This window comes from Egretta garzetta, unplaced genomic scaffold, assembly GCF_000687185.1.
Source record: "Egretta garzetta isolate BGI_Z169 unplaced genomic scaffold, ASM68718v1 scaffold445, whole genome shotgun sequence".
Taxonomy (NCBI): Eukaryota; Metazoa; Chordata; class Aves; order Pelecaniformes; family Ardeidae; genus Egretta; species Egretta garzetta.
Genome location: NW_009259855.1, coordinates 79,485 through 80,631, shown reverse-complemented (window position 1 = coordinate 80,631; position 1,147 = coordinate 79,485). Strand labels below are relative to the sequence as shown.

The 1,147-nt window shown below is 51.6% G+C and overlaps 1 protein-coding gene across 1 annotated transcript in view; it reads left to right on the top strand.

The window, feature by feature from the left end:
• The window catches only part of NHS (NHS actin remodeling regulator), a 27,580-nt gene that overhangs the window by 22,160 nt on the left and 4,273 nt on the right, over positions 1-1,147 (top strand). Inside the window, 1 exon segment of the mRNA XM_035895490.1 lies at positions 320-472. Coding sequence (XP_035751383.1) covers positions 320-472 — 153 coding nt within the window.

Genomic DNA, 1,147 nt, shown 5'->3' with positions numbered 1-1,147 from the left:
TTAGCTGGCCAGCCAGCCCAAAGATATATTATGCTTTTTCAGTGTATTCAGAGTGTATTTCTCTGATATCTATTTCCTCCCTTGGGCTGCATTTCAGCTCAAAAGAGAGAAGGGAGGAGCGCTAACCCTGGGTACAGAGGAGCTGTATTGCCACAGCTGTACAGTAAAGGGGAGATCCTGGCTTCAGGCCCTAGTGGTGCCCCCTCTATGGGCTCTAACGTGCAATGTACACGATGTTTAGATTAGAGGATCAAACATGGCGGTATCGGCTGCTCGGTTGTGAACCGAGCCGATGCCTCGCACTGGCGGTGCTGACTCATGGCGTGGCTTCTGTCCTTGTTTAAGAGTCTTCTCCAAGTGACGAGTCCATCGTATCACCACTGAGTGAGGAGCTGCAGGCTGACGCCGAGGATGTCTTTGTGTCTCCAAACAAACCCCGCACAACCGAGGATCTGTTCGCAGTCATCCACAGGTGACCTAGCCTTGCGGCAACGGGGAGTGGTAACATGCAGCCCTGCACAGTCGCCCACTAACGACAGCTGCAGGATGGTTATTCAGTGGTTAAGTCTTGTCCTGAAACTACCTTCTTTAGTTTATGGAGTTTAGTTTTCTAAAGCGCGGCTTTTAGAAGATACTTTACGGTGGTCTGATGCACGCTCTGAGTACCTTCATGGCATAGAATCATAGAATCATAGAATGTTTTGGGTTGGAAGGGACCCCTAGAGGCCATCTAGTCCAACCCCGCTGCAGGAGCAGGGACACCGCTAACCAGATCAGGTTGCTCAGAGCCCTGTCCAACCTGGCCTTGAATGCTTCCAGGGATGGGGCCTCCACCACCTCTCTGGGCCCCGTCCAACCTGGCCTTGAATGCTTCCAGGGATGGGGCCTCCACCACCTCTCTGGGCAACCTGTTCCAGTGTTTCACCACCCTCATTGTAAAGAATTTCTTCCTTATATCCAGTCTAAACCTACCCTGGTTTAGTTTAAAACCATTACCCCTTGTCCTGTCACAGCTGGCCCTACTAAAAAGATTTTCCCCATCTTTCCTATAGGCCCCCTTTAGGCATTGAAAGGCCACACTCAGGTCTCCCCGCAGCCTTCTCTTCTCCAGGCTGAACAAGCCCAACTCCCTCAGCCTGTCCTCATA